This window comes from Osmia lignaria, chromosome 12 (genome assembly GCF_051020975.1).
Source record: "Osmia lignaria lignaria isolate PbOS001 chromosome 12, iyOsmLign1, whole genome shotgun sequence".
NCBI classification, from domain to species: Eukaryota; Metazoa; Arthropoda; class Insecta; order Hymenoptera; family Megachilidae; genus Osmia; species Osmia lignaria.
This window is the reverse complement of record NC_135043.1, coordinates 8,396,099-8,421,751: the sequence shown is the minus strand read 5'-3', so window position 1 is coordinate 8,421,751 and position 25,653 is coordinate 8,396,099. Positions and strand designations below refer to the sequence as shown.

At 41.2% G+C, this 25,653-nt stretch overlaps 1 protein-coding gene across 4 annotated transcripts in view; it reads left to right on the top strand.

Annotated features, from left to right (window-relative positions):
- Positions 1 to 4,410: 4,410 nt before the first annotated feature.
- Positions 4,411 to 25,653, top strand: part of LOC117602758 (uncharacterized) — a 252,903-nt gene continuing 231,660 nt past the window's right edge. For all 4 annotated transcript variants that reach the window (XM_034321163.2, XM_034321160.2, XM_034321159.2 and 1 more), the window contains exons 1-2: positions 4,411 to 4,465; positions 16,189 to 16,289. In XM_034321163.2, the coding sequence (XP_034177054.2) occupies positions 16,278 to 16,289 (12 nt within the window). In that variant the 5' untranslated portion in view covers positions 4,411 to 4,465; positions 16,189 to 16,277. The remainder of the gene's footprint in view (positions 4,466 to 16,188; positions 16,290 to 25,653) is intronic.

Below are 25,653 nucleotides of genomic sequence, written 5' to 3'. Positions count from 1 at the left end.
GGCCATTCGGGTTTCGTGCCAATTTGAAGATTGGCCCCACAAAGTAGGAGAGTCGTTTAGGTGGAGAGGAGAAGGGTAGCGAACAAAGGTGAACTATTATTCACGAAGCGACGTGGTAACGTGAAACGTAATTGTGCATATTTTTGTCGCATCTGCGCTGTCGCTCAGTCGAATGGCCAATGTCCAATTGTCTGCTTACCAGAGTAAGAGCCAATTTCGGCTCTACGTTAAATCCGTCGAATTTGGCCGCCGCTCCTCGAATTCCGTCTCGGTCGCCACGCGAGTACAAACGTACAAACCTATCGGAATCCATTTTTTCTATCATCTTTTTCAAAATTCTAACGCCAATATTCCCTTGGAAATTTTATAGACTTCCAAGAAAACATCTTGCAGTCAATAAATCGCTTCGCATGGCTTTACAGTTCGTCTATCTTTTAATCTTTTACTTTAGAAAGACAATCAACCCGTTTCTGCGGAGGCAACTTTAGCAAAATCCATTTTTCCACTTAAACGTTCAAGGTTATTAAGCCGTCTCTCGTTATCAGCCAATTATATCGCGACTTATTCCGTGTTATCTTTGTCGCGATCGAACGGAACGTACTACGTCTACCCTTGCCGATTCACGAGTTAGTCGGTACTTTTCGCGTAGCTAACAAGCGATCCGCGGATTAAGCTGGATTCTCAGTTGGCGATAGCATCGCGAACGCCTCTCTTCCGTTCTCGACCGCTGGCAAAGGTTAAGGAAGGATAAGATCTCTGGAATTCCACCCCTTGTCGATATTTCTCATGGACGCGCCTATTATGGATCTTTCTGCTTCCCATCGAGCGATACTTTTCTTTTCATTCTGCATTCTTACTTTTATCTATCCTTCCTCTTTATATTTACGTTATTCAATCTTAAATTCTAATCAATAATTTTCTTTCAATTTCAATAAACCTTGCTATACGGAAACTGTGATTCTGCAAAATACAGATTTTAATATTTCCAAGTGATTTTAAATCGAAGGCCTCTAAGATACTTGGCTGTATGATCTATCTGAAATGCTGTAAATCATTGCCAATCACGTGGAAGTTCATAGCAATCAAGAAGAAACCACGTTCGAAGCGGGTAAAGTAATCGCCTGGTCTCGTCGGTGCCGATCGTGAAATATCGCGGTACGTTTAGCCTTCCACGCGTAATTTACTCGAGCCAGCCTCGAATTAGAATTCCTGCCTAGGGCCGAGCAATCGCGTATCTAAATGGTAATGGCTCGACGTCACGCTAAACAAGCGAGAAACGTTTGGTATGGTCGAACGAAAGAGCTAACAGATGTCAGCTGCCGTGTGTCTAGCGGCCGTTCGCGAAACATTAGCGAGTATTAAATATTGGCTGTGTAACGCACCGGCTGACTTTATGGGACGTCAATTGAGGAAGCACACGAAAACGTCATTTGCAAACTCGATGCTTTCACTTATTCCTCCTCGAAAGCCATTTACCACGTCGCACGAATGCTTATACACGTGTTAAAAGTGTGCTCGAATATTTGACTGGCAGTACATTTCTGGCTAGAGTAGATATATTTACTTTTACAATTATAATTATATCAATCAATTTTGTCACAAATTATCTAATAAAATGATTACGTTTCTCGTATAACGGACAATCACAAGAACAATTTAACGAGTAACTCCATTTTCGTTTTCTTTTCAACCGTGAAACCGAATCGTGGAAAAGAAAAGAAACGAAAACAGTTCGTTTGAATAGAGGAAGGAGAAGTTTCCGTTGTACCGTCAAGATTATATCATAATTTTCTTTCGAGATTTTCAACAAGAGAGCCGGTTAATGCAACGTTTGCAACGATGCAAAACGTGGTTTGTCCCAAAAGCTAATATTATTAGCGGGGCACAATAGAGTCTCGATTATCCGAGTCGGAGCTGGTGCACAAGGAATGCTGTGGAATAAAGTTTACCCTTTGACGTGCTCCCATCATGCGAACGTCGAATGAATGGAGAGTTACCAAAGCATATACGCGTTATGAACTTTATACAGCATGCTGCGATATTACTTGTTACAAGAAGAACGCTCGTTTGATAACGAAATTGGCGATATTTTGTCGTAGAAATTGTTTGGAACATATCGTGGTACAAAGGTCACTAATAGTAATACTCGTTTAATAAGTGTGCAGCATTTAAATTTTAAAAGCCATCGATTTCATAAAATATACAGCTGATAAAGTGTTAATAGCATGAAAAAGCTCGGAATAACTGCGAAAAGTGTCTACAAGAAAATTCCGCTTGGAAAAGAAAAGTACGACACGTAGACAGGAACAGTCTGGTGCAGTCTAACTCGAATGGTACACGAACATCTGAACGTTTTCTCGAAATCGTACTCGAGATCGACGAACAAGAAAGAGAGAAAGAGATTGGTCGTAGAACGCGTATAATATACTGATTTTCACGTCTACATGGAACGATATATTCGTGGCACGTCCGTGCCAGCTTTTCTTCGGTTATATCGGCAAATGTAAAGGAAAATATGTTGTTCGAAACGTCGTAACTATCGTATGGACAAGTGTTCCATGATTGTGCATTTAGAGGAATTAAATTTGCTAGCTTGTGAATACAGATGACTAATTTGTTCGTTAATTATTCTATTCATTTTGAAGGTGTTGTAATTATTCAGGATATCAGTGTTGAATTTTCAAAAACTTTTCTAATTTGGATCCTCAAATCATTAAATTTCTACTAATTGGGAGGTACGAAAAAAGACATTTACCATTCTTCAATATCAGGACGATTGCATATTTATTGTTTCACGTACTTAGATCTCGCGACCAATTGCGTTTTAAGCGATGGTAATAAATTTTCCTCTTCAATCCGTTTCTTTCGTACGAGGTGTGTGTCTCGACACGCGGAACCGTCCAGTTGTACAGTCAATTTAGAGTGGCCGTACCTTTTGCGGTGGATAGAGGCGACCTTTTTAACTGTGCTCCGTTACGCATAATTTACGTTCATTATCTTTAATGGGCGGGCTATTAAGAGGGGCGCGAGTAATAGTATGGCAATACCACTAATGCTTCCTCTCCTCTTACTTTATACCTTTCTCTTTCCCTTCGCCTCTATTTGTTTTTTTTTCCCTCTTCTCGCCCTTTCCACAGCCCTTTCTGGCTGCCTTTCGTTTCGCCATTTTTCTACCGGCACGGTTTGGAGGTTCGCGAGAAGCAAACGATGCCAAGGGAACATTATTCTTCGCCCGGGAGAATGCAATAATCGGCGAACGATCGTTTCAGCTGGCTAAAAGTTTTTTTTCTTTCTCTTTCCTTTTAAAAGGCGAAGGGATCTTTCGATTCGCTGATTCGATAGCAATCGATGGACGCTCATTTTTCTTCTATTTTCTTATGTTCTTTCAAAGGGTTAAAAGAGTAACTTAGAGATAATGTCTCGCAACATCGATACGATTTCGCGCGACTAGTTTCATCGCTGCCCCTTTGACAAACACGCGACCAAAGTTTCGCAGAGCAGAACGCCTCGTTGGCGTTCAGCAGATTCGTCCAGCCGTTTCCGCGACATTCTGGCACGAGTATCTCCGAATGTCTTTCGAGCTGTCACTTAGTGTCCCAAAGAAATAACATTTCCTCCTTCAGCATCAACGCGACATTGTCGTCGTGGTGCTCGTTGTCCGCCTCGTCCTTGTCGGACATCCCAGTTTTCCCCTCTTCCCGAAAGGACATCCTACCGAACGGATCCTACTCGTTCTTCCTTCCTTCCCATCTTTCCTTCTATCGTATTTTTGTTTTTCGCCAACCATTCTTGTCCAACGAGGATCCACCCTCGCCTAAGCGTTTCGTTGCTGTCAGCTTGAATAATACATACACGTTGTGTTCTGTATTCCGCTTGACGTTGCTTGTTCTGCATGAGATCGTTCAACTTTCTATGATCGTCCTGAAAGAAGATCTTTATCGTTCGAATTGAACATTAATCGTGTCCAATATGCCATACAATGTCATAGATATAATACGAATATTTTTAATTGGATAAGTTAAAGAATTTTTAATTATATGGGTGCTGGATTTCTGTGGAAATTCAATTAATTCCATATTTGAGTGACGTAGCATTGAACGCGTTAATACCTTTCATTTCATCAATAGTTTTGGCATAAAATATAGCGAGTAAATTATTTGAAAATTTTGAAATTCCAATTGTTCCCAAATATTATAGTTACTTTGGTTCCTCTGTGGTGCATTTCACCTCAAAGAACATTCAAAGTCGGTTTCTTTTTTGATAGAAAAGCAACAGGATACGTTTCTCGTTTCCGTCGAATCTCTTCACCGAGTTTTCGCCGTTGTTCTCGTCGCAGATTCCCAGTGTTGTTTCAGTTCCCTGCAACTCGGTTAATGTTTCATCTCTCTGAATGTACTTTGTTTGTTTCAGGAATTGCCTTCGATGTGAATTGGATGCAGTGACGTCACCAGGATATCGCTACACGGTGAGTACATTCAGAACACTTGGACGATAATTCGACGAGAGCTCACGGGACCCTTTGAGTTTTCCCGAAAGGAAGCAATTTGAATGTTTGCCACGTTCTGTACGCGTTCGTTCGAATCACATAGATACTCTGGATACCTAGAACTACAGCTTTCGATTCTATTCGTTTGCGAAATATATTCGATTTCATCGATAACCATCGTTTCGTTCTATTTTCATCATTTAATTACTCGATTCGTAAATGTTTGGGCAGTAGGTAAAGATTAAAACAAAGATTAATCTTCCCTATTCAATCGCTCAACTACCCTCTGAATAATTATTCATACTCTCAACTAGTTGCTCCGTATCTTCCACAACCGCATAACGTAACGTTCTTCTAATCAAATCTCGAAGGAAAAAAAGCCCATCTCGGATTGCAGTTGGTAAAATACACCTTAACACGTTTACCCAAGCCATGAATAAATTAATCGTAGCAAGGTAGAGTAGGAGAGCGGGCAAGTAATAACGAAACGGCAGGACGTTACCCTTTTCGCAGCCGGGTTATCAAACAACCACCATCCCCTAACAGTCGGTGAAAACTGAAAACATTCGCATGCGAGACGTCCACGACGAAAAACGACGTCCTTCGTCGAGTCGAAAGCTCTTAGAAGCTTCGTTGTACGAGAGAGGGTGCACGCGGTGGCCGGAGGTGAATCACTCGAGAAAACATTTACAGCGAATCGGATTAACGTGGGTATTTAATCCCGCCCGCGGCTTTCTCGCCGGTAAAATGAAAAACAGGACACCTAAAAAAAAAAGAAAGCGACGTATTAAAAACTCAGAGAGTAGAAAAGAGAGAGAAAGAGGAGGAGGATGAAAGATGGCGGTGCACAGTGTACAAGAAGGGATGGAGAGATACTACATAAGGCCTTCGATGAAATCTCATCTCTTTAATGGGAGAAACTTTTCCAGCGAGCGAAGTCATCTCCCTCGAGCTTTCTCATCGAGTATCGGATTTCTGGCTGATCGCGTTGCTGCTACGAACACGATGCAGACACCCTTGAATCCATGCTGGACGGGGATCGAGCGTGTTTTTCTTTTTCTTTTCTTTTCTTTTCTTTCCTTTTTTTCTTTTTTTTCTTTCACGAGTGTTAACGCCGAAAGGAGACAGGGTTAGAGGGGACGAGAAGAGATCCGTCGTGTTTTTTAATCATCTTGAAAAGCAGCTCGAACGTGTCGCGTCTTACGTTTGAATCGAGACTCTGACGCGTCGATGAGAAGGAAGGGTGAGCGCGAACCTGTTAACGTTTATCTCTTCTAAGGGTGCCGGCTATTCGTCCCCGGATGTTGGCACAGCCACGATATACTCGTTAAACGACGTTCATGAAAAGGATGATTTGTGATGGTAGAAAGTTGAAGAGAAGGTAGTTGTCGAAAATGGAGCAGGGTGAAAAAGTTTATCATACGTACTTAATAAAATTTTAATTTTGCATTTCTTTTCTTAATCAGGGAAAAATGAGGCTAATAAATTAAATTATCCATCATAATTTATGGTATTGTTTCAGAATGTTCAAAAAAAATATTTTTAACGACAGTCAAAAGTATATTTCGACTTGCTTTCCTTTTTAAGAATTCAATCTAAAGGCTCGAGATCGATTCGTTTTTTGTGTCGTTCATATTATAAGGGAGCCATTTCATCGGATAGACGCGTTAAAGAAAATGTTTGCCATTTCGTATACTCATAAAAGGCGGAAGTACGAGAAACGAGCTTTAAGATACAGCATGGCTCGTAGAGTATTCGGGTGTTCCATAACCGAGAGGTTTTTCGTTTTCAAGATCGATGCCGGGATCAGTTTTCCGGTGCTTTCGAAATACGCCGGCAGAATAGTTTACTCGGTGCCTTTAAAAGCGAGCAAGGAAATGGCTGGCAAACTTGAAAAAGGAAAACACCGTTGAAAAGTGGCGTGCGCGTAATATATACCCTTGGATGAAATATTTTGAAATAGAAGATGTTGCGTTATGATGGTTCCTTCAAGAAGGAACTCTGAATTTACCTGTTTAATGTTTTCCAGACTGGCTGCAGGGTTAAATAATACAGGAAAGGAAAAACTCGTTTCTCTTCAGAAATAAGCGATTCAAATTTCACCAAGAATAATTAAATATATGAATAAATGTTAACAAGAATATATTCAAATTCTGTTATTTTAAATTGCACAAAATAACGAAGGTGTTTTTATCGAGACAAAGAATATTTTAATTTATGTTTCATCTTTCATTTATTTATTTTTCCAATTTAATTTCAATTGAAATGTACACGTACCATCAAAGTCAGCTATTCTACTGTTAAATAATTGCTGTCAACATTATTAACAACAGAATACTTCTCGCTGAAACAGATGAAAGTAAATTTTGAATAATTTTCAATTATGCACTTTGTTTGAGACATAGTATAATAGACAATTAAATGCTTTGAAATTCGTCGAAATAATTGTAGCGACTGAAAATCTTTTGCCGGTGTGTCTTTGAAACTGGTCCAGCACACCAGAAAGATAATTTGAAGATTGCCTAGGACGTTGAGGAGCGACTAACTTGTTCAGAGAATACGTTTGTGCCACAGAATCTCATGTACCTTCCACACGAATACGACACAGACGGCGGTTTCGTTGACGTGTCTCGTTGGAAACTGCCATCGGAAAGTCGTAATTAGTTTAATTAGTTCCATGTTGCTCTTTGCTCTCGCGTTACCTCCCGGCACCTTACGTCACACCACGTAAAAAGACGTTCTGTCGCGGAAACATTGCCTTGACTTGCCTGATAAATGTCTGAATTTGTAGAACTTTAATTTTAGAGCGATTTAACACCGTTCTACCCGTCATTCTACGTTTTCAAAAGACTTGAACCTGTGTTAAATGCTTTCAGCTCTTCTTTCTTTTGAATGGGATAAAGGAATTACAGAAATTTTTTCACCGAGGTTTTCTTTTTATTCTCTTTTGTTTTCTAGCTTCTTTGTAAGTACATTTCATCGTAAAGAGTTAACAAATTGTCCCTGTCAGCCAGGCGTATAATATTCCGTATAATAAACAATAAAACTAATACGAAGTGACAATATTATTAAACTTTGAATGTTTCGATTTCCTATAGGGCAAAGTACGCGTAGGAAATAAATCTAAGGGAACGTAATGCCTGAAAACGTTCTTGTCGATCGCGAACGCTGTCAATCCCATCTCTGGGTCTGGTTTCCACGGATTCGAGGCTAGTAACAAATACTTGTGCTCGTTACTTGTCATTCATAAGGTTTTACGCGAAGGTAGGCGTACGTGCCTTGCTTCTATTCGTTCTCGTGTAAGTCGAACTGACATCTCGATTCTCCTTTCCTTCGACGTCTTCTTGCATGCTAGATGAAACGATCGGATAGAACGCTTCTGTCAGCTCGATAAATAAATATCGTTCGTTCGTGGTTAATATTCATCGTTTCAAATGAAAAATGATTGTCTCAGGCAAGATAAAAAGATACTACTAATGTAATACTTCAAAAGAATTAGAATAATGGGATACTTTTGTTTTAATAATCAATTATAAAATTCGAAAGTTTCTTTTGTTCTCAAGTAGATATATACTTTTAATTCTTCGTATTGATATTCTTGACAGAAATGAGCTTCGTTTTCTCCTTTCAATGCGTCTATTAGCCATTTGGCGAAATATATCCGCAATTTCTCGCGTTTCCTCTTAGAATTCTTGGTTCGTGCTATAAGTCTCACGTGTTATCGACGTAAGCAGCGTAATCGGCGGCCGATTTCGTCTCGCGTGCGATCTACGATCTAGCAGCTCGGTGAAAAATGAAGCGGCTTCTCGAGCTTGCAGGGCCAGGCTTGGCCACGCGAGCTAAGCGTACGATACGTGACCTCGGTAAGACTTCATAAATCCGGCATCAATATCGAGGAGAAGCCCTTTTCTTTCACGTTTCCCGCGCACGCTACACGTTCCACGCGGAAAATTTATTGCAATCGCTGGCCCCTGCTGCGCGAACGATTAATAGAATACGTCGTACGAACGACGCTTCCGGTTCTTTCGTTTCTTCGCCTTGTCTGGAATTAGGAATAACTGGCGTTAGAAATAACATTGAAACTTTTCACGAAGAAAGGGTTGAACACGGTATTTCTTCATTTCTTTAACGAAGGTGTCGCAGGTTCATTTATTGGTAGAATATTCGTCTAAATCCAGAATTTCCATCGACCCACTTCTGATTTCTATTAGAAGGAAAGGAGATTGAGAAAAAAAAGCTCTCGTCGTTCCAACGAATGCATATTTCATCGGATCGAAGCAACCCTTGACTTTTGTCGACCTCTCGAGGGAGCCTGCGAAAGATTTCTTTCGGAATCGAACGGTCTACATCTTGATTAAAGCGATTGTTTCAACGGAGAGAGCACTTTTGTACGCGTTGCTCGCCACCTCGTTTTTTTTTTCTTCTTCTTCTAGATTTCTAGAGACTACCCTCGTTCCCTCCGGGAACGTCCAAGCGCGATATCTACTTAATTACCGAAGCTTTTGTAAGCGAAACGAGGCGAGCGTCGGAGAAAAAGCAAAAGAGAAGGACAAGGAGAAAAAAGGAGGCGGGAGACACTGCGTTGATACCAATGCTGGAAAAGGCTCGAGGAAATGTCCGTTTGTAAGAGGCATTTACATGTAAATGGCCCCATGGTTACGAAAGTCCCGGCGTGCGGGGCGAGGAGAGGAAAGTTAACGAGGCTCGATCGTCGAGAGTGAAAAAGAGAACGGATGGCAGACGGAAAAAACGACTGCACAGAAAGAGAAAGAAAAGGGAGGGAAGGAGGATCTCGTTCTGTTTCGTTTCGATTCGAACTTTCGTCTGTCGTTAACATCCCTCCAAGCTTTTTCCTTTTCTTTCGTTTTTGCCTGTTTCGCGCCCTGAACGACGTCGATTTCTTACTTTCCTCTCGACCGCGGCAAAATCAAACTTCCATCGACCAACTACCCTTCCTTTCTTCGCCATTATTTCCTTCATTTAGTGTGATTTTAGTTTCCCGCGTGGTGCTCATAATTAGCGGTGAATTGATTGTTCAAAGAAACTAATAGATGTTTTGGGACTCACTGATATTCTTAAAGCGAAATAAAGACTCTTGTTGCTAGTCAGATCATTTATTAATGACCGGTTAATAACATAGCAAATCAGTACCAAAAAAAGTATATATAATTGACACGGTACTGCGTTTGCCAAGTGATGGAAAAAATATTCAAAATCGTTTTTCAAAGAGCCTGCAATCTTTCAGTTTACCACTCGAACGTGGTCGAGCGTGCATTCTCTCGTTGAGATAAAATAGAGCAACGGAGATGGGAACACGGTTGCAGGTCGAGCATACTGAGGCAGAGTGATAGACCGATAGAGCCGTAGACATTGAATCGGCCTCGTGTAGCCAATCATTGGAGGATCCTCCCATTCCCTGTTTAATCGTCTCAGCAACCTGGGTTCCGGCGGCCCGATAATGAATACGCCCCGTAGCGCAGTTAGCTACATCTGCAGCCGACCACTACCGAGACACTTTGGTCGTGCGTGAAAATTCCGAAAACTTTGATACTCAATGATCGTGTCTCGAGGGGAAGTTGAACAATTAATTTTTTTCTAAACAACCTAGTAAAAGAGCTGCACCGTGTAAATGTCTTAACGTTGATGAATATCCATCATGTCGCATGCGAGAATTACTTTATTTTAACACGATATATCGCAGCGAGCAATATACTCGTGGCACGTGTAACGTTGAATTCTCGGTAGACGTTCGGAGCAGTTCTCGAGCAGCTCATAGAAAATGTTTCTGTCAAGCACAAGCCGGCGCGTATAAACTTTCAGCCGTTGATCGGTAAATTCATCTCCAGTTCCTTTCATTGAAACACAGAAAGTGCTCTACACGAGGGAAATGGATTTCTTGTACGGTCGTGTGTCGCCATGGGAACCGGAACGTGTTTTACAGACTTTCCTTCCGATCTCGGATACGACCGAATGTAATCCTCTGATTTCCTGGCCGATCGATGAACAGAATTTTGCGGAAAAGCTCGGCAGACGTTTTGAAAATTTCTATTCCAAGAATCATCCCTGTTACCTCATATCAATATGCTCGAACACAGAGACACGGTTCGTTTCGTTTGTGATCTTGGATAAGGGAAAACGTTGTGCAAGTATTACCGAAAAATAGGACGGGATAAAGTATCAGAATAAATATTTCGAGATAAAAATAAAAATGTTGAGGAGATTACCGATATGATCGTAGACGATTTTGGGTCGTATTCGAGGTGTATCGGTGGAAACGAAGCGAAACGCGTGAGCTTGGCATGATTTAACCGCGGAACAAAGTGACGATTTCGCAGGTGGTTTGAGCCGTTTGTAAGCGTCGCGCGTGTCTAATGGTCCCCGTACGTGTAATTACGTTGACAGCCGACGGCAGGGACGAATTGTACGTGCGGTGGTACCGTGTCGGCCCACGATGGAAACGCTGGATTCGACTGGCTTCGATGGCCTGTTTGGCCATTCGATGACGTATCACCATGGGATCCTCTGTCCTTTCGATTTACCGATGGCTATCGCCTGAGGGTACTTCGAGAGGGACTGGCAATTCGAACTGGTCAAACTGAAAGCTTACTCGACGATTTTAACAAGCTTTTTGTTCGATTGCTTGTTTCGCGTTTCTATTTCCGAGGAATTATTCCAGCGTTGAACAAATTAATTAATATTGCTTCTAATGAAATAACATAGTATCCCTTTATGGTGTCGGTGACAGAGCATTCGTGTATCGAGGATTATTCAGAAATACCCTGGCGTTAAATGTATTTTCTACATGGTGTTTGGATTAATTTTTTTTTTAAAAGCTGTTTTAAGTTCGCTTTCCAACATAACAGAAGGGTGGTATCGAGTAAACACTTGTGCCTAGTTTCGTGTATACACACTGGCCCATGGGTATGTTCCATGCATACGTGGATACTGGGTACACATTGACCAGCTCGAGAACTCCACAGGGACGTAGGTCACATCTGCGAATGCGCACGTACAAGCAGTTACGCGTGTTTGTACGTAAATGGAGCTATAAACGACGATAACGCTAAATTCTCCGTCGCTTCCGTAACATCTGAAACGGGAAATATCGCTTGATTAATTGGCGTATTCATAAATGGCTCAAACGTGTTTTGTTAAGTTCAATCTAAATGCTGTGTATAAATAATGACGCTGTTAGTTTTTAGCATTTCGGTGTTATCGTCGATTTTGAAAGTGCAATGCGAAATGCATGTTCGATAAAGTATTCATTTTGATTAAACAGTAATAGGTATACAGAAAATACCTAATCTGTCAACTAATACTGTATTTATTCTATGGATGAAGATATCGATCGAATGCAATGGTGAAACTTTAGACGCGATTTCAACGAGCAGATTCGGTCGCAGAATCGAGCGGTACGTGGCGGAAAATCGGAGTAGACGTTTTGCTACGTGAGCACGAAACTCGCATGCATGATCCCTGGGGCATGTCAGCCCGATCGGACAAGAATGTCAGGTGGTCACGTCATGGACCACTGGCTGTCCATCAATCCTGTCCATGGGGGTACATGGGGGTCTCCGTCTCATTTCGATTACGTCGGCACACGGCTTGGATTTCGCGTGTAAACTACGACTTACTCCCTTCGGCATTATCTCCCTCTCTCCCGCCCTAAATTCGCGTCTTATGACACAGTCACGGATGATAATAGAGTCCTGAAGGGCATTTCCACCCTTACGTTCAGTATTTGCGAGCTCTACGAAGATCTGGGTCATCGTTACTGCTCGAAAAATTACCATGTGTCGATTTGTACACCTTGTAACTGCTTTGTTTTAATTTAGAGCTTCTTTTTTTCATTTTTTCTATGTTTCATACGTGTAAAAGAAAAAAGAAACAGTTGAATCAATTTGCGCGATTCGGTCTAGGGAACAATAAAATTCGCCAACGGTGTCGAATTTTAAAATTCAATTGTCCTCGTTCGTTGTCAAGGGCGCTCAGCAGGAGAAGAAGAAGTAGGCGAGGAACGAAAGCTCAGGGATTTAGCAGGAAATATTTCTCATCGGCATTGGCATGCGAGCCGCGATTATTCGTATATTTCAGAAGGCTGCTGGTACAAATTGTTCCCGCTTCCGGTCGCGTGTATCCGTGTCTCCGTGAGCGTTTAAAATTCCACGCGCGGCCAACCAGCCGCGATCCAGGATTTTGATTCTCGCCGTTTCGACGCCGCTTAGCGGGAACCAATACCCGCCTCGACGTTTCCCATGGGGTTGCGCGGAGGGTGAACGTTGCACGATCATCGTTTGCCCGGCTGTCTCTTTCCCCTCTTCCGTTTCTTTCGCTTCTTTCGTTTCTTCTCCTCGTTCCCGTGTGTATTTACGTGATCGAATACGTAAGCAGCCGAGTTTCTCGTTCTTTTACCACGAACGCCTCGATTTCGCGTCGCTTCGACTCGTCTCCACTTCGTTTTTCCCTCTTTCCTTCGATTTCGATGGAAATCCAGATAGAATTCGAGTTATTTGCAGGGATATTTTAGCTACGACCAACGGTAACATCTCGATCTGCCTTTATTCTTGTTTCGCTCTATTCTTTTCTATCAATGGATTTCTTGAATTCATTTCCTTGATTGCACGATTGCTTCAAACAGGATAGTTGTTCTACTGCAATTTGTGAGTTTCATCGTATCAAAGTTTATTTCATTTTGTCGTGACATCCACACGATCGAGATATTTGAATATCTGAATTCGTTGCAGAACAAGGAATAACAATTCTAATTTCAAGCATATCCCAGTGAGAGAAATAACTTTATCTTAGAGTTTTCCAGGGAAAGCAACGTCTTAAATACGCTTCGCGAAAGAATTGCCTGTGTTGTTCTATTTCCACCTGTCTGACGCGCTTCTAGTTTTCTTCGTGAGTGTTACCCGGCCCCTTCGACCTTACAGAACTTTAATCGTGCGATTAAATTACATCTCGCGAGGAAGACGTACCGCCTCGTGGCGGTTCACGGCAGAACGAATTTACCCTGTCTTTTACATTCGTTAAGCTTGTTCCGCCCGCGAAGACTTAATTAAACGGCTCGACGAGCCAGCCTAGCTACATCGTGTGTATTTATCCTGCGGAAGAAAGGACAATTTTCTGAATTACCTTTAGCAATTCCAGTTACCGATCATAATAGTTGTTCGGAATATCTCTTTTTATTATCGTATATTTTTTTGTTAGTTCATACCAAGAAACATTTCGTCAAACATACTACACATTTGTCCTACATTTTCTATTACGAAAATTAAATATTTCTTTTTTGTAAAATCGATTCGGATCGAGTTATCAATTAATTTTTTCTTAAAAAATTTTTTTTCCAACATCATTTTCAAAGAAAACTTCCAATGAGTAGCTTCCAATGAACATCTGAACGAAGCTCTGTGTCAGTTATTTCCGATGAACCGGATATCGAATCGAAAAGGAGGAAACCAGAGTAGATTGGAACACTGTCGAATTTGCGAGAGCCACCGAAAGCTTTCCAGATTTGCATACCACCGAATTTTATTGAATACATTACTCTCAACCATCGTGAATCTCTCCTCGTTCAGACCTATGGAAAGCAAACGTTACTAGCGAACGGGTAAAAGGGGTGTACTGATAACCGAGATACACGAAGATCCTGTCTGAATTTCGATCTTCTTCATTTTAATTTTTCACAGAATGATGGTAGTATTTATCCGTAACCATCGGTCGACCAAAGTATTCAACGAGAAGGAAGGAAGGTTGATTCTGTCGGTATGTGGATACCGAACACTTACGGCAATTCGACGGTAGTTAGGCGAGTCCGAATCAATGGCAGTTAGGGTAGGCCGCATTATCTTTCCTTTTCGTTTGTACGAACTGAAGCGAGCTGAGTCGAGCCGGGTCGTGTCGGGTCGAATTGAGCCGCAGGGTACGCCCCGATAATTATAATCAGTCAGAAGGGGTCTGGATTCGGGCAGGGTTAGCGTGGATCGTTGGGGTCACTCGGGGCTTGTCCAGCTCAACGAGAGAGAGGGAAGTTGCTCGTCGTCTCTCGTCGCCGCGACAGAGGGTGGACAGAGCATTTACATCATTTAATTTATGACCCTCTCTGCTGCACCGACAACGCGCACCACCGAACGCTCTATGTGCGAGTGCACACCGACGCATGGCCAGAATAAATTTGCATATGCATGTAACGGTGCCGCGGACCCACTGCAGCCAGGGAAAGAGAGACAAAGGGGATTCCTGCGGGAAGAAGTGGAGCGGAACGACGATGCTTCCCTTGCAACTGAAATCGTCGCGGCTAGTTGATGGACTTGTAATCACTTGGAATCATTATACGGAGTATTCCATGGATTTTAACTGTAAAATTTGTCATATATGTTTCATCGTTAACGCGTTGATTGCCGCTTACCAATTAACTTATATTCGATCATCGAATATTCCTATATCAGAGGAAAAATGAAAAATACTTTTGATACAAAAAGCGTGTTAACAAGAAAATTGTAGGAGGCAATTAATCGTTAGGTGGTTTAATAACGGTCGACGGGTAAATACTGTGGCACGCATCAACGAAAAAGATGTAATCCTATATCCAATTTGTCCACGACTCGAAGTTGCGGTGGATGTTAACGTATAAACTGAAGTTCTATCTGCCTCGTCAAAACTTGATACACCGTTCACGGCCAATCAAACTTTGAGCTCTGGTAATCCTGAAGCCAAATATTCCGCTTCCACGTTATCCGCCGATGGCTGAGACCGTACGTTTTCTCAGCCATCACACCGTTAATACTTTCGGCTTCTCTAATACTATGTTTGAAAGCACACATCTCTGTGTAAATTCAGAGTAACAGAACGATCGAGAATTGGTCGTGTTGAGTAAAGAGAATTTCAGTTACAACATTAATCGTTACAATAAAATTCATATTTGAAGACGACCGAACGTCGAAGAGACTGGTTCTCAGCTAATTACCTGAGCCGAGGTGTAATTCAATAAGGCCGATTTTCACGCATACGGCGCGGATTCAATTAAAACGTCAAGCCGGAGAAAGGACTAAATTCGCGACTGCTCCATTTTCCTTGTCGTCCTTCGGAACTGTAGCACTCGAACGAAGACGTAATTCTTTTAATTACTAGCTGGCTTAAAATACAGCCTTCTGTTGGGGAGCGCGAGAAACGACCAGGCAACAGTAAAGAGAGAGAGAGAGAACACTTTCGCGAGGCTTCAAATTAAAACGTGTAATTACGCTGAACGAATTTACTTGTAATTAGTTTACGATTACCTTTCAAATCGTTCCCGCAACTTACTTTGAAGAAGATGTTGAATTTTTCACCTGTAAGCCAAATTTTGAAAATTGATCTGTACATTGACAAAGCCAACATTTATAGATTTTATATTATTTTAATAAAATCGTAAACTAGTTCATTTAATTCAATCGAGTGTCTTTTCGAATGTATTATAGTTTGCAAGGAGTATCTGAATGTAGGTGACTAGAGTATCTGAAAGTAGGTCGCAACGAAAGTTGCACTCTTCTAGAGCTATTAGAGTGATAAATGTAAGTGGTCATGAACTTTAATGAACGTGGTGACAAAGGTAAATGTCTTGATTTATCAGTATGTCTTTAAAAAATCGTTTTACATTTTATTGTTTTGAAACCATAGTCTTTAAACCGAATGAAAAGACATCGAGGACACGATTTCTGTTGCAGGATGTCAAAAGGCAGTACAGATTTCGGTTGGCTATGGCTCGCTTAGTAAAGCTTCAGATCCCGCTGTCCGAGCCGCCCCTCATCTCTCCATGGCAGCCACGGTAAGTAAATTGACGCTTAAACATTGTTAACCAGAGATGCTTCGTTGCTCCTTATGCAACTTTACGCCAACAGACGAACCGGTTGTCTGTCGACGAGTTTCCCCTGTCTTGATCTTAATAAGTGGACGACAATGAAATTAGTTTCGTTAGCGAGGAATCTAGCGTGTCTCTTGTCTCTGTGCCTTACATTTTCGGCTAACGGCGGTATTCGTTTACTTTGCTCGTGATTTTACGTTACCACGAACCCTCGTCAAAATTTTCTTGCCTGATCGTTACGTGGAAACCAGCCAGGATATTGAATTCATCGTCCTTTTGGCAAATAAACGATATTAAAATTTCCATTCATATTTTCTTATAATTTATTAAATATATCATTAAACTTTAGAGATTAACGGGTTAAATGCAATGAAGAAGATATCGTTTAATAATTATTTCCAATTATATTTAAAGAAGCATATTTTTATCAGAACGTATTTGAAAAATAATGAATCAGTGTTAATTGAGAAGTAACTTTCGAGGAGCACGATGCTTACTCTTCTTGACAAAGGAACATACCACTAGTATTCACCCTTATCAAACGTTACGATTCGAAGCATTGTTGTCTACCCCTTTGGAGAACAACCCTATCCTGATCAGTGGTTTATATCTCGAGTCCCATCGGTCACCAAGTCCTAGAGGAAGCACGTTTGTCACTCTATACGCGGGGAGCGAGAGAGAAAGAGAAATTCTGGCTTTACGATAGCTCGGACAGAGTCCAGAATTCTAGACCGCCCCTTCCGGATATTCGTTGCTCGTATATCTTCGGCTCCGATACCTAAGGGCACGGTTTGCTGGATCAAAAAGAAGAAACGTCAATCGCGTATACTTGTACTACGTGCGCCAATTCAAGAAATGCAACTTTCCTTGTCCCTGGGCCTTTGCCAAACGATGGACCAGCTTTTTTTATGATTTATATGAACGTTGAAGTTTCACGTCGTATCCCTTAACACTTAGAATCTTTAACTCTTTTTATATTTAACGCGTTTGGAAGACTTAATCAGTAGATCAGTAGTATAAACAGCAATTGGGTTGCCACACTAAAATCACGTTTTATATAACTCGATTTAACTCATTGCATCCCTATATTACTGCAGTCAGAATTAACCCCATAAATCTGTGCAAAGCATTACTATTCACCGATTTTCGATACCACCGTTCTAATAAAACAAACATCTTACCCATTCGAGTCGCTATCGCACGAAACCCACCAACGTCCATCGTTGTTCTCTCATTAAAATTCATCGCCACCATCCGCGCGAATTTCCCCGGTCTCGCGTGAAACACGCCCCTCGTAGCCACCCTACAACTCACCCTCTCTTTTCCCACCATCCCATTCGATTCGTAAACTTGAGGCTGTATGCATCAAGTACCGCGAAGGGTGGCGCAGACTTTGCTGAATGTGCGGTAGCACGTCGATTAATAGTTATTGGTTTAATCGTGAGTTGGGTAACCACTTTAAATGTATAGCATTCTCTTGGCCGGCTCCTTAGTCTGTAGTTTCAAATCCGAAGATCGTTAATCGTCTTTGGAATTCGGATATCATTCATAATAAAAATTATTAACGAATTAAAGGTTGTAGTAATGGTATAATATTAATGGTATTAATATATCATTAATTACAATTGCTTGAAATATACTTGGATTCTATTATTAGTCAGAGGGTAGTTCGATGGCGCGGGGTGTAATTGGGAGGGTAGAGGGCGGACGGTTACGCTATCGGCACAAACATCCATTTTGATGGTTGGCGCCACCCTACTTACACCTATGCCGGCTCGCACACGACCCATCGATGTATTGGCCGGCCGTTTATCGCTGGTCGATAACACGCGACACGCACCTGCGCTATTTCTGTCCACGAGAAACACCACGGCCGAGGTCGCTGCAATTGTTTTTCGCTATTTCAGGGGGGTTGCTAGGGGTTGGCTGGTAAATTTGGAAGCGTTGCTTGATGGGAGCACAGTAGAGTTTCTTTTGCTTCCGTCCGCTCTCCTATTTCGTTTATGAAAAACTGATTTCAGTGATGCGTATCGATAATAAGTCAGACACATCTCTTTAGAGATGTAACTACTTTCTCTAACTACTTTCCAAAGCTAGAAAAATGAATACTACGTTCGATTTTGTTATCTCTACATAAAATGTTGGTTCGCGCGTTAAGTGGTGGGTTAAAGTGGCGGAAATTAGGGTAGCCGAATCCATATCTTCCATCGTTGTTCCTCTTGGTACCGGTAACGGCTGTCTTGCCCAGCGACGTGCTTCCAATTTCAAGGTAAACCAAACCTGACGTTTCCATGCCGCTGGTTTTCATTAAGAAGCCAAACTGCAACCACACGTAACAGACTAGCCGTGTTTAGCATTCAGCCTCCGCTCTTGCTCCCTGCTTGCTCCTCTAAGCACCAGGTTTTCACCCTTCCATCGACCTTCTGCCAACCTTCCATCCATGATAAAATATCACGGCCAATTGCCGTACCAGTTCCCAAACGAGCGTTTTCTGTGTCTAACCCGTCTGCTGTAAACACTGGGTCATCCTTGTATCGAGTTAAGCCTACAATAATATTTTAATAATTATATAATAATTCAAAAGAAAACTTTTTTCATTTCAATTATTATAAATTATTAAAATCATACAAAAGTTTCTATCGTTTTTAAAGTAATTTTTCTTGAAGGAAAAGCATTTTTTAAAAAAATATTCTCTGTTAAAATTACGGTTCTAACTTTATAAAAGAGTAGTATCTTCAGGTTAAACTATTAAAAGATCCCTTGTACCTGCTTTGTACGATGTATATTATGCACTTCATCACGTTAAACGACGTGATTTAAAAAATGTCTTTCGCAAGCTTCTCGTTTTAAACGAATCATTACGTTTACAATTTTTTCATACACCTTAACGGTAGAACAGCTGCCAACCTATTACTAAGCGAAGTAACGAAGCAATTTTTTCTTTGACTACTGAATCAAGCAACGAAGTTGACCTCATTTCTCCTCGTTCAGCTGAACTTTACAGCTGCCAGGTGTTGCTTACGTGCGCTTTCGAAGTGCCTCGATTAATTCAACCTGTTGACGTTCGCCTTTTACAAAAAGCTTGCTACGATTTCCTTAGTTAAAAATTCGTTCGTCTAGCAAGAAAAATATCCAGATTCCATCGTATCCCTTTTTAGTTTTCATTTCATTATTCGCGAGCAAAGATGTGCACTTCTCGTAACTGCAATTAATTCAATCGCGAATCTTTATTTTTCCCCTGTCCCTTCCATTTTTTTTTTTTGTCAGACGATACACTCCGTTTCAAGTTCGTACTTTCGAGCCAATCCGAGAGCGGTCTAGAGTTCTCAGACCCGTAAATCCTTTAAGTGTCTACCCGCTTTTACCACTCAGCCCTTGGAGTGTAGATAACAGAGTGAGGAGGAGCAAAGCGAAGTACTTGTGCGCGGTTGTGCCATTTTTTCCTTTATCTTTTTTTTAAAATGTGTTTTGTTCTTTGTGCGAGTCAGCCCGCTGGTGCGTGGCATTTTTTATGCGCACTCCACGGAAGTAATTTCACAGGGAGAGGTAAAATGAATATTCTTTGACACGCGATACACCAGTCGCTAACTCGTGCTATTTACAACGCGTGAAACGAAGTTGTTTTTTTTTTCTCGTTTTGCGACCACCTGGTTTGTCGTACACGCGCCGCGACCGTGTTATCACATTTTCCAAAGACTCTGTCTCCCTGGCTTATGGTCGTCCCTGACAAAGGATATACGAAAATCGAGTTAAGAACGCGCTTGAAATATTTTTTAATTTATTTTTCCATCCTCCCGGTCTGGTATGTGGTTGTTAGTAATTTAGAAGGTGTTGATTCGTTTTGATATTACGGTGTTAACGTGAATGAGCACATCATTTGTTTCATAAATTAATGAGATCTGCAATTTATTACTAGATTTGTTTCGCTTCGAAATCACAAATAAGAATCATAGATATGGAATTTTGTATATATTTATTGTTTATTAAAGGAGTACGATGATGGGGGGATAAAGTAACTAATGATGGGGGCCGTGTATTTCTAACGGGGAAGAGGTTGACCATGCCTGCGCGACAGTGAAGTTCAGTAGAGTAGCGGCAAGTGAAACAGTTCGCGAATAGTCAGCCATTCCCTTACGGCACGGCTAGTGGTATAGATCAACGCTTATACCGTCTCTTCATATTCATGTTTTATATTACCGAGTATATTTACACAAATTTTGTAACTATTTTATGTAATGTATTATTGTTATCTAATACTGTAATTATAAATGATAATTTAATGAAGTTTTCAATTCGAAAGATGATTCAAATACGATGAAATTGATTTAATTTGGCAATCACAGATTTTACATTGACACACTCTCTTATCAAATACTATTCACTCAAAAACCCTCAATAAAAAACTTCAACTCACAGTATCCAACCCACCACACGTACCACCTACGTGTACGACTATATCACATTCTAAAAAAGGAAAGAAAAGCTACCCGTGGAAAAAAGAAACGGGCAAAGCTGCTCGCAACGATACTCGAGCATTCTCTAAAATCGCAGCAGAAATCAATCTCGGTCACGAAGCACGATCAGAGAGATTCGCTCGGCCGACCCGAAGAGGAACCCTCGAAAACTGGCAAATTAGTTCGACCGGGTTCAGCCGGTCTACGAATCAAATTCAAGTCGAGAAGAAACTCGGTGTGGCATGGCGATCGCAACGGTATCTCGGTAAAAAAAATTTCCCGTTTAAAAAATCCATCCAGCCGTCCATCGGCCATAAAGGACCAGCGTAGCGCGAACATTAATTAAAGTGTAGCAGGTGAAAGGGAAGGTAGCCTGGTTTGCCGGTCGAATCGTTAAATGATCAACGGGGCAAAGCGACCTGTGCGCAAGAGAGAGTGCTCCAAGAGAGAGAGAGAGAAAGAGAAGACTTGTCAAGAAGGTAGTAAGGTCGAGGCTGGTATTTGCGTGGGTGTTGCACACCACGCACACCACACGAACGGCCACGTGGTACGCTTTGCAGCCACGAGTTACTCTGTAGCCTGTTCAAGGAGGCCGATGGCGTCGTGAAGCACTCGAGCCGCCGTGATTATAATATAGGTCAACGTTTACACAGCTGCTTTAAGTTGGATTTACTGAAGAGCTTTCGCCGTACCACGCCAACCGGGGCAAACTGGAACGGCAAATACATTTTTTTCCTTTTTTAAGGATGTAAACGTGCAGGTGTACGAATCGTACATAACGACCAGCTCCTTCACTTTCTACGCGATGTATAAATCGAACGTGATCAATCTTTCTTAAAAAAAGAAATTAATTTCTCGTAAAATCAAATACTGCGCGAGGTAGGTCTGGAATTAGAATTTAGGGTTCACCAAAGCTGGCATAAAATTAAGCTTTCTTCATTTTCAATCATATCATGGTTATACTTTAATTTATTCTGGACACCCTGTGCACGTTTCACGAGCGTTCGCAAGGGTTCTGGCTGTTCGTATTGAAACATGCGCGCTTACCTGAGCCGCTCTTCATCTTCCTTTCTCGCATTGCACCCTTTTTCACCTCCCTGCACCCCTTCGATGCTCGTTTCTCGCGTTCGAGCCGTGGCGGCCATGAAAGTCGAGTTAACCTTTCGAACAGCGTCGTTTCGAGCTTAACGCGACTGGGCTGGGCTTCGACGTATTTTTTTCAGAGAGCTACCTAGCTACATACACACGTACATATACGTGCCAGCTTCCAAGCTCGTTTTTCGTTTGCTCCCTTTGTGCTCGAGCGTTTCCGCTCGAAATTCCCCTCCGACTGCCGTTTGTCTCGTTTTGGAAAAAGGGCGACGAAAAGTGGCGTTGCCGTTTATAACGTTACCCATTAAAGTTACGTGTTTTTCAAAATATATTGGGTGAGATGGAAATTTTGTAGATAAGTTTTTCAAAGGTTAATAGATTTTCTTTTTCTTCCTTTCTAATAATCAAATTTCAATACTGAAATAGGCAAAATAAATTGGAACATTATAAACAATAATGGGAGAGAAATATGTAATTTGTCATTAAATTTCTGATATAATCATACCGCAATCTGAACATTTCACTCCAAACATGTTATTAATTAACTTTGATTAAAACGATAAAACTGTAAACATAATGTAACAGAACATACCAACGATGAGACGATTTGAACAATGCCGGCGTAAATATTTGTAGTAGCAATAATTTTCCCCGATTCCTAATTAACTCGCGGATTAATTATGTTGGACACTGGTCTGCGGCTGTTGCGAACGTATGCAGCCTGTGTACCAGCAGAAAACTGCATATAATTCATTTGATTACCAGAAACCATGAGACTTTTCTGTTATCTATCCACTAGTGAGTAATGGATCTCCAAACGTGACAAACGTTTTCACGGTGTAATTTATTATTGTTATTTCAATGAAAACTCGCGAAACACCACGGTACGTGAACAACGGAGATAAAATGTACGTATAAAAATGCGAGGTCCAGGTGTGCTTTGTTTAGTAGAGAATGATTGAGGGGGTGTCATGAAATTTTTGGTCGTATCCCGTGTAATGGAACGAATATTAACAAGTATACAAAAAAAAAAAAGTTTGAGAAACCACACTGATAGAACTTGATCTTTGTCTTTTGAAATAATGAACACTTTTTTTGGGATCCTAAACGAGAGGGATAAATTGAAATGGGTTAATCATCCTTGATAAGCGTACCTACACGTGCTCGTTCGTTTGGAAGAAATTTTCATGTTGCACGGGAAGGTTCGAGTCATTTTTAGACTCGGAAATTTCTCGAGCACGCTGAAAGTTCGAGGAAGCGCTGGAAACTCGATTTCAAGCAAACGCGAGCGCGTTCAGGATTATGCGATTTAAACGAACTTAAAGCGGCACATGTCGATCGTGAAATAGAGTGGGAAAGATACGAGAGAAGAGAGATAGTTGGATGTATAGTTGATGGAGAAGACGTCGGGTTCGCATGACGTCTTTGACGGTGAGTCTTCGTCGTCGACGAAAGCGTCGGAAGCTGCACGTCTCGAATAGAAGCAGGACCGAGAGGCTGCGCGTCTTCAAAGGGGCCGAAGTCCTTTGCAATTCTAGTTCGCGTCATGTGAAATGCAATCATATTCTATTTCGAAACTCCGTGACCCGACGAACCGAGTTTCCAGCATCCGTTTGCCGAACGCTATCGCTTTTGCATAATTGACCCATTGTTTCCTGTTCCCGCGATTAGCGACCGCCTAATGATTCATTGTTGCAGCCTCAACTTCCTTCGATAATTGACGGAGAAAGCTTCTTTGAATTGCAGGCTAACAGTCTTTTGTTTATTCTTCCTTTTCGTTTCGCGGAAGGATTGAAAAGCCTTCCAATCTGAACCTTCGTTATTTTGCATGAAATTATCGTAACAATTTCATTAATTACAGATTGCACATTCCTTAGGTCAAATTTAATAAAACTCATTGTCTAGTTTTCAAATTTTCATAATCTATAAATATTAGGTTAAAGCAATTATAGTTAGAAAAATTACAACTCAATATTTCATCCTTAAGAAATTGAAAACAGTTTGATGAACATCCACGAGCTTCTTCGGTAGACAAGTAGGGAACGTGATGAAATAGTTGGGAAGAAAAACAAAGAGAAAAGCAGCTTTGTCGCTTGATAAACCATGTAGCTTTCCCAAGCTTTTTCTTTGCCTCTCTTACGACACAGGGTGATTTCCTTTCGGAACGTACCGCGCGAAATTCTAACTAGCAAAGTTTGCCGACTATAGCAACAGGGAAAATGAAGGGTACGAAGAGGGCGTGGGTGGAGCGAAGGGGGGTAGTTGACAACTTTTTAATCCTGCTGGAATCTCGTTGGATCCATCCGCTGGAACAACGAGCGACGAAATTCGCGCCGCTGGCAAACAAATTTCGTTTGCTTCTCGCGTTAATACTCGCTCGCGATTCCCTTGATTTCTCTCTGTCCGTTGTTTCGCTGAATAATTAACGGCATGCTTTTTTCCTGATGTTCTTTTCCTTGCCTTCGGTATCGTGTTTTTCAATATTTCTCTTGATTGTACTATTTTCTCGATCCGTTGCGGATGGAACATTTCTAAAAAAAGGAATCACACGAATTTTGAAACATTTCATAGACATTTCGCGAGGTAATTTTATTCGTCAGACAATTTAACAATAAATTAACGAGAATAGAAACGTTGAACATTGTACTCGAGCTTTGCCGTAACAAATCTCCAACATTGCGCACTGTTTTCTCCGGGAACAAGTAACACTCGCTAGAATTTATACTGGTTGTTAGATCCGTGAAGCAAAGCCAAACTACGCTCACCAGAAACGTAAAATTTGCTTCTCGAAACAAGTACAACCTCAAAGTTCCATTTTCAAAATAATTCATCTGAATGCACGGTGAAACACAAAGATCTCAACTTTCTCCAGGTAATATTTATTTCAATATCTCCGGTAAAATTTTTATCTGTTGTCCGGGCTAATCTCGGAAATGACAGAACGTCTATAAAAATTCGCAAACGACAAAGATAATCAAATTATACCTTATAAATATAAATCTATAAATTTTAAAAGGTACAAGTTTCTTATAAATAATGCAATCTTCTTTGTTCAGTCTAATGAAATTCCTTTTCAAAAGTTTGCTTAATTTTCATAAAGAAACTTTCTAGCCGAGAAAACGATAGGAATCGATCGGCTGGAAGTTCAAACAGTATAAAACACTGGTCCTATATGCTCTAATTCCGCTGTCAATTGTTCCAACACCTTTGTAACAAGTAAACATATAAAAACATTGAAAAGTTTTGAACTTTTCATCGATACCGTTGCCCCCTTTTTCCCTTCTTTATGAAACTCCTCTCGCTTAATTTTCATAAAGAAACTTTCTACTCGAAAACACAATGGAAATCGACCTACTGAAACTTTGCTGTCAATTGTTCCAACACTTTCAAAGCCATACAATTCGCTACAAGTAAAGATAGAAAAATGTTGAAAAGTTGGAAATTTTTTACGCTGCTTTTATTTCATCACTTTGACACGTTCGCTGCTGTATCACCAGCGACCATCGCTGTGATGTTAATTTCGTTAATATAGTTTCATAATAAAATTTGATAAAGTTGAAAACGCGATAGAAATCAACGAACCGAAAGTTCAGATGCTATATGAAACAGTCGTTCTATACGGTCCAATTTCGGTGTCAATTGTGCCGCGGAGTTCACTCGTTTCTGCAACCCTCGTCCTTCCTTATCCTCGACTGGTTTCGACGTCGCGACGAAAACGTGAGAGACACACCTTTTTCGCATATTTCCACGCGACAGGCGTCCTGGAATGGTAGGAGAGCCGC